General features: G+C 35.1%; 1 protein-coding gene across 1 annotated transcript in view; it reads right to left on the bottom strand.

Moving 5' to 3' along the window:
* Positions 1 to 13,265, bottom strand: part of LOC145285909 (putative ATP-dependent RNA helicase DDX10) — a 67,497-nt gene that overhangs the window by 51,472 nt on the left and 2,760 nt on the right. The window contains exons 2-5 of the mRNA XM_080134388.1: positions 9,716 to 9,776; positions 5,980 to 6,110; positions 5,411 to 5,569; positions 361 to 481 (exon numbers count right to left, since the gene is read on the bottom strand). Of these exons, the coding sequence (XP_079990514.1) occupies positions 361 to 481; positions 5,411 to 5,569; positions 5,980 to 6,110; positions 9,716 to 9,776 (472 nt within the window). The remainder of the gene's footprint in view (positions 1 to 360; positions 482 to 5,410; positions 5,570 to 5,979; positions 6,111 to 9,715; positions 9,777 to 13,265) is intronic.

Raw genomic sequence — 13,265 nt, 5'->3', positions numbered from 1 at the left:
CGATAACCATTATGTCAGCTTGAGACGATCTTTAAAAACTGTTTTCAAACTTACTTATTCTTAACATAATGTGAACGATTCATGCATGCACATTCGTGAAACAGTTAACAAACATAAAAATCCGATGAACCCCCCAAGTACCAATTTTTCAATTTTGATCCTTTAGCGCCCCTTTTTTCCAGATGAAAACCGATTAAAAATTTTTCCACATGTCTGAATACGTTGTATACCAAATTTCAAGTCTGTAGATCAAAAATTCATTGAGTATATAGGTTGAGAAGTGTCTTCACATACACAAACACACATTCTCACTTTTATAGGTACATAGAATAGACAAATATCAGAGGCATAAAAACTTACCTAAAATTTGTAAATTTGTAGCGTTAAAGTTTCTTGTTTCATCCATATGCTGTAAAAAACGGCCTGGTGTACAAATAATTATATTTGTAAAGTTTATCTTTTTGGATTCTTCTTTGAGATTCTAAAAATGACAGAAAATAATAACAAAAGTGGTTAATGCTTATGGTGGAATGAGTTATATAGATTAATCTTTTATTAATACAATCTTTATGTATTTTTTAATATACGTTTAATATACAGAGTGGAACGATAAAGTTGTCGCCCTAAAATGAATGTTTAAAAGAATATGCCAATTAGCTAGATCTTTTGCTAGTGAATGCAATTCCAAACCCATATATAAGAAAATTGTATTTTCTTTTTAAATAAATAGAAAAGAGGGTCTTTAGTATGAATATCAATACACACGAAAGGAAAACGAATTTATAGGGGTATAGATTTTTTTTCTTTTTACATGGTGGTCACCACTTATCAAGGCCCGGAAGCCACTCAGGGATAAGGGTTATTGCAAGTACAGTACATTAGTGTGGAGATTTGATGAAGTGTTTACTTAAGGGGGCGGTTCATTAGGAATTTGTTAACGTTGGACTTGAAGACATCCAAGTTGTAGTCAGGTGGGAAGCAGGTAGATGGAACAGAGTTCCACAGGCGTGCAGTTCTAAGAAAGAAGCTTTGTTCATGGAATCCACGTTTTGATTTAGGCACAGATAAAGAGTGGGGGAAATTTTTCACAGTGGATTCGGCTAGACGGGTGTTTTTCGTGAAAGATTGGCGAGGGGGGAACCAGAGATTGGAGTTCAGACGAGCACCTGCCATGGAAATAACGATAAAACAAGGATAGGCTCGCAACGTCTCTTCTGTGGGAGAGAGGTTGCAGGGTAGAGAAAAGGGCATCCCCCACTAAGCCACAAAGTCTATTTTGTACTCTGTCAAGGCAGGATAGGCTGTTTTTAGCAGCTCCTGCCCAGATATGGCAGCAGTATTCCATCCTTGGGCGTACTTGGCTTTTATATAGATAGAGAATTGCATCAGTAGTGAGATATCTTCTGGAGCGATAGAAGGATCCCACCATCTTTCCAGCGTCCTTGGCAACAGACTTGATGTACGTGTTCCATTTCAGATCAGGAGTAAAGGTCAAACCCAGAAGCTTGTCAAAACAGACGAGAGCCATCCATCCCAATTGATGCCAGATGGGGATCAGAGCATTGATGATGTAAGGATAGGAGTTTGGTTTTAGATGCATTAAAGGTAACCAGCCACGTCTTCCCCCACTGAACCACGCGCTCGAGATCAGAGGAAAGAGAATCAGAACTTTGTCATTTACAGCCTTTGATGTGTTGCCGTAGATGGTCGTGTCATCAGCATAGATGTCAACGAATGATTTAAGTATGTGTTTAGGGAGGTCATTGATGTATATCAGGAAGAGAGTTGGGCCCAGGATTGACCCTTGAGGGACTCCAGCATTAATACTGCAGGCCTCTGATTTTTGTCCATCGACCACTACTCTTATGAGCCTATCAGAGAGAAATGATTTAATGATTGAGAAAACATTTCCAGTTATACCGTAGCTAGAAATCTTGTGAAGTAGACCCTTATGCCATACCTTGTCGAAGGCTTTTGATATGTCAAGAGCAATTGCCCTAGAAAGGAAGCCTTTGTCAAGAGATTCACTAATCCTGTGAGATATAACCATCAGCACATCTGCGGTAGATCTTGCAGAGCGGAAACCATATTGTGTGTCCCTAAGAAGGTTGTTTCTGCTTAGGTGGTTGACTATTTCTCTATTTAATATGGACTCCAGCAACTTACTCATAACACACAGGAGACTTATTGGTCTGTACTGAGAGGGAGGTGACTTATCACCTGAATTCTTAAATACAGGGCAAACTGATGAGGTCTTCCCGGGAGTCGGAAAGCACTTCTCCTTAAGGCAGCGCTTAAAAATTTTCGTAAGTATGGGAGCAAGTTCTGGTTGAAGATTTTTTAACACTATAATTGGGATGCCGTCAGGGCCAGTTGCTTTACTGGAATCAAGGTTCTTGATTAGCTTGGCGACCTCATGCACAGATATTTGTATGTTACCTAGCGTGTTCTGTGTTATAGGAGGAAATATGGGGAGTTGATGGCCTTCGTCGCATAGGGTAGAAGTAGCTGCAAAGTTCTTTGCAAATAGTTTGGCCTTGTCTGACGCTGACGAGATGACCTCTGGTCCATTAATAATGGTTGGGATAGAACGCACACTTCTGTTCAGAATCCTATTTGTGGTCGTGTCATCAGCATAGATGTCAACGAATGATTTAAGTATGTGTTTAGGGAGGTCATTGATGTAGATCAGGAAGAGAGTTGGGCCCAGGATTGACCCTTGAGGGACTCCAGCATTAATACTGCAGATGTGCATATGGGGGCTTTTATAAATGTGAGCAGTTTTGCAGAAATGGAAAAGGACCTGAAATTAAATTTTTGGTGCTTCTTCAGTATCAGAACAAAAATCAAGTAAAACCAATGGTATTGACTTGATTGTGATGTTTCAGTAATGAACATATGCAAAAATTATGAAAAACCATGGAAAATTAATCTATATATCTATAAAAGTGAAATTGTCTGTGTGTCTGTGTGTGTACATTTCCCTACCAAACAACTCCGCCAATTTTCAGTCTACAGACTCGAGATTTGACATGAGGGGTATTGAGATTTGGGAAAATCTTTTTAATCGATTTTTGGCCAGAAATTTGGCTGTCAAGGGGTCAAAGTTCAAATAATTTGACCATCGCGGTCTCTAGCAAATTATTCAGCCAACTTTGGGTCTAAATATTTGAAGTTTTACATAAAGGGTATTCAGACATGCAGCAAGCTTTTTAATCAGTTTTTGGGTGAAAATTTAGCTGCCAAGAGGTCAAAGTTGACTTTTGCAGACTCTACCAAACTCCTCCGCCAATTTTGGGTCTAAACACTTGAAATTTTAGATGTAGGTTACCTGGACACGAGTCAAACTTTTTAATATATATATACATAAGCACATAAAGTTATGAACAGTACATAGGGCCCAAGTAAAGCCGGGCTGAACTGCTAGTTATTCATAAAACAGTTTTTCGAAGACAATTAGTGAAAATTAAGTTTTGCTAAGATGAGGTCCTCAACTTGGTCATGTTGCATTACATCGTCAGTGGTGAATGAAGGATAATCGAAAACAGAGATTGGCTTGATTTTTTTTTTTTCAAATGACACAGTTACATTTTCAAAACAAATCCAAGGATTTGTAGCAAGATAATCTAGCAGACGACTTGAAACCATGTAAAAAAAAAAGAAAAAAAGTTGAAAGAATTAATAAAATGTGCAACTTTGTGTTCAGATTTTATTCATGATAGCTGTCAACGAACAATGGATGTATGCTTGTTAATGAATAATTACCAATCCATCGGTATTATAAAATCCAATATATCTTATTTTTATAAATATACTAGCAAGCCGCCCAGTGTTGCCTAGTCGTAAGATACATTTAAATATGATATTTTAATTCTGCAGATTACAGATTTATTATTGTAGAGACAATTCTCTATCGATTATATTGAACATAATATATAGTAATGAGATCAAAACTAAAAATATATATGTCTTAGGTGCGATCAGTTAAATAAGTTAAAAATCACAAAATTAAAATATATCAGGTCCACACAAGTTTGCAAAAAATATATGCACATATTACATGGATTTTTACAGTGATCTGAAAAATAATTTTAAAAATTACTCTACACCAAAATATTTAGAGATTTTTTTTTTTTTTTTTTTTTTTTTTAATCGCTATTGGAATCAGGAATCAAGAATTTAGAACAGAAATATTGGAATCATCCCATCACTAGTGTATATATATATATATATATATATATATATACAAGCAGGAAGACCCAATGTTACCCGGAATTGAATGATGATCAACGAATATTTCACACTCACATATATATGTACTATGTGCATGTGTGTATGTGCGTACTTATATGTTTATATATTTAAGACTGACGTGGCACCTTCGCATTGGCTATACCTCCTTCTCCTCCTCCTTCTTCTCCTCCTCCTCCTCCTCTACCTTCCTTCCTTTTCCATTCCCCTTTTCGCCGTGCATCCTCATACTTTCACTACACCGATGAAGACTGAAGGATCGGTCGAAAATTATGTACTTATAAAAAAAGTTTTTTAATTTTTTTTCATAATATTATTATTTTGTATTCCTGCACGTCACCAATTAAAAACGAATAAAGAAAAGTTATAAGCTTTTATACTTTTCGCATTCTTTTTTATTCATATATATATATATATATATACATACAAGCAGGAAGACCCAACGTTACCCAGGATTGAATGATGATCAACGAATATTTCACACTCACATATTTTATTGTCATTGAAAGTGATGAAATTGACCATTTTACAATCAAATCGACTGATTACCGACTCTAGTTGGGGATCCATCGTGATGCACTGGAGGAAGCTTCACAGGCCTCCCCACAGTGACTTAGTCGATTATTTTTATATATAATGGTTTAGATTAAAGTTTAAAATGCAAAAGTCAAATTTCATGCTTCAACTGTGCTCTAAAAAGAAACATTCATTTTGAATACGCCCCGGTCATATCAAAGAACCTACTGTTGATTTTATATGCCGGGCCTTTCGCCTTGTTTGATAATAAAACTTTTCAAATGCATTTGTGATGTTAGGCGGTGTAAGGTGTTAACTTTGATCAAAATCGCCTGTTCCTTCTTTTATCAAATTATTTCGATTATCAATACTTATTGAAGACATCATCGAATTATTTTGAGCATCGATTCTGGATATTTATTAAAGACATTCTGAGACAAAACCTATCTAAGAACACTGCCAGGCACATAAAGTACCTACATGTGAAAAAAAAATCAGCTCGGTCGTTTTAGAGTCCATAGGAAACGAACTTACACACACACATAGAAAAAAAATTACTTTTATATAACAGTAGATTATATATATATATATATATATATATATATATATATATACACACACACACACACTAAATAATGCTTACCATTCCTCCAACCACTAATCCTGCAGAGAAATCATGCTGTTTTCCAATCCGTCGCAGAACCGCAAAAGTCTGGTAAGCCAGCTCTCTAGTTGGCGCGATAACAAGTGCTCCAAGACCATCAATTGAAGACCATTTTTGAGAGTAAAGGCATTCGAGAATCTAATCAAAAAAAACAAAAAAAAATACAGGTAATGTACAATAGAAACTCATTAACACAGAATCTTTGGAATGTGACAAGAATGAGATGATGTTTCAATCTCAGATTTAATATTTGACTTGTGCTATAAAAAATGATAAGATAAATAAGGAATTACGTCAAAATATGCAATAATCCTCTACTCTATAATAAAGAAAAAGGTGTGTGTGCATGTATATATACACACACACACATATATATATATATATAATATTATGTTCACAAAAATACATCAATTTTCATAAAAATCTTAAGAAAGCTCAATGTATAGCAGAGTAAAAATAAAAGTTAAAAGAAATTAAAAAAACAAGAAAAAAAACAACCAAAACTTCAGCCAAATCTCATACAATTATTTTAACCCAATATTAATTACCGGAATAAGAAATGCCAAAGTTTTTCCTGATCCTGTTTTTGCAGATGCCAAGACATCATGACCATTTAATGCAAGTCCAATTGATTCCCTTTGGATGTCTGTTGGTACTGTATATTTGGAAACAGTAAGACCTTGAAAAATAGAAAGAGAAAAAAAAAAAATTAAAAAAAACAGAGGTTAAACGTAAGCAGAAAAAAAAAAAACATTGGTAAAAGATTAATGTAGTTTGCTTGAAGCATTGTTTAATGTGCATAAAATTCTAGTGGTTTAAGAGATTTCAACAAATGTAATGTGTTTTTACTTATGTCACTGTTTTGTTAAAAGAAATAGGAGACAGAACAAAGATATAATGGATAGACTCATACTGAAGCAACTTAAATTCAAAGTTGAACACACGCCTGATGGAGAGAAGAACTTCCAAAAATATTGCAACACAGATATACTACCTGACTAACTGATGCAAGTAAGAACATACTACATATATGTAACTAACAGGGAGACCCAACGTTGGCCAGGATTGAATGATGATCAACAAAGGTTTTACACTTCTATATATTTATTGTCATTGAAATTACCCATTTTTCAAGCAAACCGATTGATTGCCTGCTCTATTTTAAGAAGGAGACTTCATTGGCTTAAGTGATTTAGTATACAATACATTGTAGTCTACGTTACACTGTAGATAACCTTTTATACAATTATTTTTATACGGAATGGAATGATAAAATTGTAACCCTAGAAAATACATGATCCCATTTCTGTTTGATGAAAACCGGTTTTCTTTTTTGTTGCAGACAATCTACTAGTTGGCTAGTTGCGTACAAATTCCAAGAGTGATAGGAGTCTTCTATCATGTGTGAAAGTGACACAATGTTTAACGAGCAAGATCGAAGATGCACCACTGTACAATTCATGCTCCCTACCAATCAAAGGACCATTGCCAGCACCCTCAAAATGCAAATCTGGATGGTTCAACACTTGAAGGCACAGCTCAATGAAGTTTCCGGCCATGGTTATAGTCTTTGGTATGGTTTCAAGTGAGGGCTAGATCATGCCACCTCACATTTTGAAGTCGGTTTGAAAATCAACAACAAAGTGTACCTGGATGTGTTGAAGAATGTGGTGATCTCCTCGTACAATCAGGTAGCCGCTAGCAGACCCTGGATGTGGCAGCAGGACTCAGTGTCAACTCACAAGTCCAAAGAAACCCAGACTTGGCTTCAGAAAGAGTGCTAGGACTTTGTACCCTTCTCATATTCAATAAATGCATGTATTGAATCAATATAAGTGAAACTGCATAGCCTCTTCTACCATTATAGCTAAAGTTGTTTCAGTCTATGAGTCTATCTCCTTACATCTCTGCATTGTTCTGCCTTCTATAAACCTAAATTTCTTTTAAAAAAAACATTGGCATAAGTTAAAACACCAAAACGAACACTAGATATTCTAGCCTAAATAAAACTTTTTCTTTATCAAATTTCTGGTAACTAACCAGATTCCATTGTCCAATAATTGATGTCATAAAATAAAAAAAATAAAAATTCTGGTGGTTCAGAATTTTCCCTATATTAAAAAACAAAAATACAGAAAAATCTTTATGATGTATCTACTCAGGATGGAATGAACAGATCATATTCTAAAAATCATGTAAATTCATCAAGTAGTTTTATTTTTACAAAGTAAATCATTTTTAAACAGTTAATGGGAAATCGTAGGCATTACAAGAATGATCTAACAAGTTTGAATTATTGTTGAATTATCTCCTCTTGTTTCTTTAAGACAGTGACACGAAACAGTCCCTACTCATAAAAGCTGATTTTCTTAGTTAAAAATAAAACTACTTGATCAATTTATATGATTTTTGGAATATGACATCTTCATTTTATGATGGGTATGTACATCACATATTTAAGATTAATTTTTTTTTTTAATATAGGGCGAATTCTGGCAAGAAGTAAAAGTCCTAATACAAAATTCTGTTTTATAATTCTCAAACAACTGCAGTTTAATAATACTTCAGATACATACTGTATTAGTGATTTATTATATGGTCCTGTTTTGATATTAACATGAATGTATTTGAATAAAAGAAAATACGCATCTTATGTGCTTGAAAGCCAAATCACAACGTAATATTAGGAAAATAAAAAATATTTTATTTGTTTGAAATTTATAATTTAAATACATTTGGGAGCCAAACTCCATCCTCAGTATGTTTAAATATATTTAAATCATAAATTTCAAACAAGTAAAACATTTGTTTATTTTCCTAATATTACGTTGTGATTTGGCTTTCAAGCGCACTTGATGCGTATTTTATTTTATTCAAATTAAATCAACGTTTCTATAATGGAACTCGCACCCTTGACAAGTAAAACATTTGTTTATTTTCCTAATATTACGTTGTGATTTGGCTTTCAAGCGCACTTGATGCGTATTTTATTTTATTCAAATTAAATCAACGTTTCTATAATGGAACTCGCACCCTTGACGCTTTTTCTTTAGTTTCAAAAATGTATGTTAATCTCACATTGCCAACGCACAGTTCTAACATTTCAAAATACAATCACGGAGATACAACGCGTGGCTCTTTACAAACAGACTTTTCTTTCTCAAACTTTACAACATCGCAAGAAAGAAGAAGAGAAAAAGAAAAGAAAGAAAACATACTAAGGATGGAGTTTGGCTCCGAAATATATTTGTTATAAATTTCAAACAATATTTTTTTTTATTTTCCTAATTTTACATTGTGATTTGGCTTTCAAGCGCACTTGATGCATATTTTATTTTATTCAAATTAAATCAACGTTTCTGTAATGGAACTCACACCCTTGACATGAATGTATTGATGCCAACAGAACTTCACATTTAATCTCTAAATATTAGATAATTAATTCACATTAAGGTAATAGTCAGCTAATGTACTTCCTGACTTCCCACGTGGCTGCTACCGGAAGCAGTGACAAAGTAATTAAGTTCCTCCACTTTTTTTCTCTCATGCCTATATCTCCCCCATGCATGTACTCTTTTTTTATTACGTTTTTCCGATCTTTTTTAATTTAATAATGATTGAAAGGTTTTTAGGTCTTATTTTAATTAGGAATTATTAAAATTAGTTTTATTTATTTCAAAGAATTATTGAAAATACTTTAAAATCTTTTAAAACTATTTTGGGAATATTATGTATTGGATATGTTATTTTTATGATGTTTGAAATTTTGTTATTTTGATTTCAATAATTTTATTTTTATGCTTTCATAAACATATATATTGAAATAGTAGTTGGAACTCTTGTGCCAATGTCATTTTTTTGTCAATCATTTCTTTCTTCAGCTTGTTTAATAAATGACATTTTCAATCAAAAATGTATAGTTTTTATATTAATGTCACTACTACCTATGCAAATTGATTATTAACCAGAACCATCTAGCTTTAAAACTCTAAACAACCAATCTGCACAGGGGAGATAACTATTAACCGTTAATGCTATCTCATTTAACACAAATATTAAACCGAATATAACAATCATGATGATGTTGAAGTATTTTCAGAATAGTATTTTCTCATGAAATATTAAATAAATAAAAAAAAAAAAAAATGGAATTTCACAAAGTGAAAATGGAACGAAAAAATATACAAAAGATTTGAAATTTTACATATGCATGCAAATTGTCCTGCAAGTTGCAAATTATAATTTTATTCTCATTTTTTAATAACTGAAAACCTTGCCACAAACCTGCTTGTGTTCTTTCGGACAAAGGAAAATCTGTAAAATTTTTTATGTTAGCTGGAACAATCTGGAAAACAAAAACAAAAAAAATTCAAAATAAAGAATGGACCATTTACTTAAATTACTCCCAAAAGCTAATGGCTGCTGGGACGCTCTAAATATAATCACCATGATTGTTGTATTGTGTTTAGGAAACGCCTGTTTTTCTCTCTGGATTAATTTGAGGTTAGATTTATTTTCTAAAAGAATTATGGGTAACAATGGTTAACAACAAAAACTGAAAATCTGGGTATGCCAACTTTGAATCCAATTCGCTCCACTTTCATCAAACCAACACTTGACCTTGTGTCTCATCTCCTGAAGAAAAGGTAAATAAAATAACTGCCTTCTCATAACAAATGAGAAGACTATGATTTTGGCAAAAGATCAAACTTAACAAAATCAAGGATATACCATACCAGATACTGGCAACTGAAAGTGCTGACAACCCTCTCTGTGGTCTTGATCTGAGATCACAATAGGCACAAAAAATCTGTATCTATCAGGCGCTTATTCAAATGATTCTTCTCTATGGCTGTGAAACACGAATGATGAGAGCCTCAGATTTCAAAATGCTAGAAGTGTTCAACCAATACTGCCTTCGGAAAATTCTACAGGTCTGCTGGTACCATTTTATCTCCAATATCTAAGCTAGGATGCAATGCAGAATCAGTTCCTTTAAACAAATATATTTTAAGAAGAGGATTTTGTTGGTTTGGCCAGGCTGCAACCCAGATTTCATTCATGAAGCAATAACTCCAGGTTGGTGAAGATACCCAAGAGGCCAGCTGAAGATATTTGTTGCAATATTTTTGACTAATAACAAGGGTATGGTCCCTGACAGTCGGGAGATTCTATTTATAAACGATGCTGCTAGGAACTGCCAAATCAAATTAATTCATGTTCTGTTACCAACCAATCAGAAACCAGAATTTCTTCATAAAAATTAAACCTTTTCTGTAGCAACCTCACATGTTTTCTTCTTGTCAACATGGGAGGAATTTTTTGTTCTGTGGCTTCGAACTCAAGAACTGTCTGCTGAGAACCAGTCACCTCCAGGACTTGTATAGAACAACTAACCATCAGAAACTGTTCTGAAACTAAACATGGCTTTCAACTCAAGAGGTTATGGGCCCAGTAGTACAGTTTCCGATGGTCAGTTGTTCTATATAAGTCCTGGAGGTGACTAGTTCTCAGCAGACAGTTCTTGAGTTGGAAGCCACAGAGCAAAAGATTCTTCGCGTGTTGACATGAAGAAAACATGCGAGATTAAAAAATATTGCCCCCTCCCCTATTTTTTATTTTCCAAGGTTGGCGAAGATACCCAAGAGGCCAGCTTAAGATGTTGTTTCACACTACCAAGGCTGATGGCAAATCTAATTCTGGTCCACAGGTTTATGGTGTTTGCTGCTTGTCTCAGATTGGCTATCACTCACTATCTTGGCCGCTGCAGACCATCATGTGTGGTTTGTGTTCATCCAGGATGCTACATGCTTTACAGGGAAAAACCGGCTCAACACTTCCTGGGTGAATGTCATCTCAAATCAAGTCAAGACACTAATACACAAAACAATACCGCTTTACATCAATAAAACCTGACCCTTACTCAAAGTTTTTCAAAAGTACTACCTACAATGCATCATACTCATCCAGCTGATCGAATCCCACATCAGATCAATCATATAAGATGCAAAGCCACCAAAAAGGAGGTTCCCTGGTTTGGACACATATAACAGCCTGACCAACAATTCATCTGCAAGCTGGCTCCATATCCACCTGTTCAGAGGTGGTCAAATAAAAACGTAAATGGCAACTGTAAAAACAGGCAGCTTGGTCTCCACATTTTTGTTATTTCTCATTGGAACCAGGAATAACTGGGGATTATTGCATGTACGAGATTACTGTGTACCTTAACCTGGGATGAATGTCATTACAAGTACAGGGTGGAACAGTAAAATTGTTACTCTAGAAAAAACAACGTGATTCTATTTTGGTTTGATAAAAACCAGTTTTCTTTTTTTTTGTTGCAGACCATCTACTAGTTGGTCAGTTATGTACAAATTGCACACAACTGACCAACTAGTAAACTAGAAGAGCGATAGGAGCCTTCTCTCATGTCTGAAAGTGACACAATGTTCAATGAGCGAGATCGGAAATGCACCGCTGTACAACTCATGCTTTCTACCGATCCAAATTATGACAACAAGACCATTGCCAGCATCCTCAAAATGCAAATCCAGATGGTTCAACGCTTGAGGGTCCAGCTCAATGAAGTTTCAAGACACAGTTATAGTCTTTAGTGCAGTTTCAAGCAAAGGCCATATCCATTCCACCTCACATCTTCGAAGTTGGCTTAAAGTCAACACCAAAGTGTACCTGGATGTGCTGAAGAGTGTGATGATCTAGTGCAATTATCTGGCAGACCCTGGGTGTGGCAGTAAGACTCGGCGCCGGCCCACAAGTTCAAAGAGACCCAGGCTTGGCTTCAGAAGTAGTGCTACAACTTTGCACTCATCTCTCACTGGCCCCCTCCTCCTCTCCCTGACCTGAACCCGCTGGACTACTTCATTTGGTAATACATTGAGAACATCACCGACATGACCTCTTACAACACCAAAGCCAGCCTGATCGCCGTCATCCACTGGGCTCCTGTCAGCGCTTGTGGAAATGGCATGCTTCAGGTTCTGGGCCCATATCGAGGCTGTGATTGAGGCTAGATGTGACTACGTTGGATTGATGTCAGCTCTACTACACTGACCACTGTACACTTATTAACCTTTATCCTCGAGTGGCCTCTAGGCCTTGACAAGTGGTTACTTTTTTGTAAAAAAAAAAAAAAAAAATCAAGTTAGCTGGATTGATTTTTTTCAATAAAAGTTTTAAAATAAAGTTGTAGTGTTGTTTTCTTTAGGGTGGCAAATTTATTGTCCCACCCTGTACACAACTAATGATTAGGTTCCATCAGGGCAGCTTACTTTTTTATTTGTCAATATTACATGTGTGCTTTGTATCGTTTGGATTCTTCAGACAACCGTTCTTATCTTGAGTATTATTTTAACAACATTTCAGCCAATGTAACCTCCGACCTTCTTCAGTAGTATATTGTTAAACTCTGGAATATGCACACAATTTTGAACGGAACCCTTGATTTAATCTACAGGGGTAGCATGCCCTCATTCTGTCAGCCATGGCTGAGTAGAAAAAAAAATTAACAAGTCATTCACAATTGTATTTTAGGTGTCACACACACTGAGAATTGAACCTTCAACCTCTTGAAGAGTAACTTACAAGTACTTTATCCACTATGCCGGTAGATGTGCAGACTCCCGTATTTGACAAGGTCAAAATATTGCTGAAATAACACTCAAGACGAGAATAGTAGTCCAAAGAATCCAAATAATCAATCTTCATCTTTAAAATTCAGATGCTATTTCAAAAATCTATTCTCCTCCACCATTTGTTCTATCTATTAAGCCTGGAGAATTTGGTTTGTTTGTTGTACCAAATATCAACTCTT

Source organism: Euprymna scolopes, chromosome 10 (assembly GCF_053919585.1).
Source record: "Euprymna scolopes isolate OS-2025 chromosome 10, ASM5391958v1, whole genome shotgun sequence".
Lineage (NCBI taxonomy): Eukaryota > Metazoa > Mollusca > Cephalopoda > Sepiida > Sepiolidae > Euprymna > Euprymna scolopes.
Note: the sequence above shows the minus strand (reverse complement) of the source record. Positions and strands in the feature narration are given on the sequence as shown.